This window comes from Gracilinanus agilis, unplaced genomic scaffold (assembly GCF_016433145.1).
Source record: "Gracilinanus agilis isolate LMUSP501 unplaced genomic scaffold, AgileGrace unplaced_scaffold58911, whole genome shotgun sequence".
Taxonomy (NCBI): Eukaryota; Metazoa; Chordata; class Mammalia; order Didelphimorphia; family Didelphidae; genus Gracilinanus; species Gracilinanus agilis.
In genome coordinates this window covers 1-1,774 of record NW_025394443.1, presented here as the reverse complement: position 1 = coordinate 1,774, position 1,774 = coordinate 1, and the positions used below count along the sequence as shown (strand labels likewise).

Genomic DNA, 1,774 nt, shown 5'->3' with positions numbered 1-1,774 from the left:
CCAGACTTACTTGGACAAGGTGGAAGCAAGTTGTAAGAAGCTGTCAAGTGCCTTCCAGTACAAGGTTGACTTTCCAGAGATGGACTGTGAAAAAGGCTGGTCTCTGCTTTCATTAGGAGGGAGGTATTATGAGAGGGCCAAAGCCTGTTTTGAAAAGGCCCTGCAGTCAGACCCTGAGCACCCCGAATTTAACACTGGATTTGCCATTGTCATGTACCGTATGGATGAAATTTATAGAGATGGGACTGATAGTAAAAGCCTTTCTCTGAGCCCTTTGAAGAAGGCACTTAGCCTGGATCCAAAAAATACATTTCTGAAGGTTCTCTTGGCACTAAAGCTTCAGGATATAGAGGAAAGCTCTAAAGGAGAAAAATACATTAAGGAAGCCCTTGACCAAGTACCAGTGGAGCCATATGTCCTACGCTATGCAGCAAAATTTTACCGCCGAGAAGATAACCCAGAGAAGGCTATTAAGCTCTTAAAAAAGGCCTTAAAACTGGCACCAACCTCTGCTTTCCTCCTTCACCAAATGGGCCTTTGTTATAGGTCTCAAATGATCCAAATCAAGAAGGCCACAAGGAACAAGCCAAGGGGAAAGGACAAAGAGGAAGTTGACAGGCTAGTCCGAACTGCTATTTTTTATTTTGAATCAGCCATTAAACAGAAACCTTTATTCGTGTTTGCTCACTTAGATTTAGCCAATATGTACTCTGAAGTAGATCAGCTTAGAGAAGCAGAAGACCTTTTTAAAAAAGCCCTGGGCCTGGAGCATGCCAGAAAACGGGAGAAGCAAGGAGCCCATTACCGATATGGCCGTTTCCTGGAATATACCAGGAGGGCTGAAGATATCGCCATTCATCATTATTTAGAAGGGATAAAGGTAAATCCTGAGTCTTGCACCAAAATTGTTGAGGTTTTACAGAGATTAGCTACCAAACGGCTGAATCAGAATTCTTTAGATACAAAGAGTTTGGGAGCTCTTGGCTTCATTCACAAGCTGAAGGGAGAGAAAGAAGAAGCTTTAGAATATTATGAAAAGGCCCTGAAGCAGGATCCTAATAATAGTGAATATATCAGTGCTCTGTTAGAGCTGCGCCTCTCCTTTTAAAATCCCACATTTTATATGTTTTTTTTAATTATTGACAATATTAAAATTAAAATAGTAAATATTTAAGAAATATTTATTGACTCACTGACTTTGGCTATTAAAAATCATCAACTCATATCTCAATTTTGGTATGCATGTCTGAGGTTGTCAACCCTTGTGCTAGCTAAATGATAGAATTATAAATTTAAAGTCAAAAGGGACCTTAGAGGGCACCTGGGTAGCTCAGTGGATTGAGAGTCAGGCCTAGAGACAGGAGGTCCTAGGTTCAAATCTGGCCTCAGACACTTCCCAGCTGTGTGACCCTGGGCAAGTCACTTGACCCCCATTGCCCACCCTTACCAATCTTCCACCTATGAGACAATACACAGAAGTTAAGGGTTTAAACAAAAAAAAAAAAAAAAAAAAAAAAGGACCTTAGAGATCACCAAATCCAACATCTTCAAATCATGTCTGACGCACACTCTTAAAATTCATTTTATAGGGTGCAGTTGGGTGGTTCAGTGGATTGAGAGCCAGGTCTAGAGATGGGAGAACCTGGGTTCAAATATGACCTCAGAAACTTCCTAGCTGTGTGACCCTGGGGAAATCACTGAACATCCATTATCTAAGCTTTTCTGACACTATAAGAGGTTTTGGTTAGGTGGATATTAAAAGGTTCCCTTTCCA

At 41.0% G+C, this 1,774-nt stretch overlaps 1 protein-coding gene across 1 annotated transcript; it reads left to right on the top strand.

The window, feature by feature from the left end:
* Positions 1-4: 4 nt before the first annotated feature.
* On the top strand, positions 5-1,180 carry LOC123256432 (interferon-induced protein with tetratricopeptide repeats 5-like; the record flags this gene model as incomplete). The annotated part of the gene is made up of 1 exon (XM_044685050.1): positions 5-1,180. A coding segment is annotated over one exon (1,104 nt), but the record flags the coding sequence as incomplete, so codon positions are not given.
* Between the last annotated feature and the right edge of the window lie 594 nt (positions 1,181-1,774).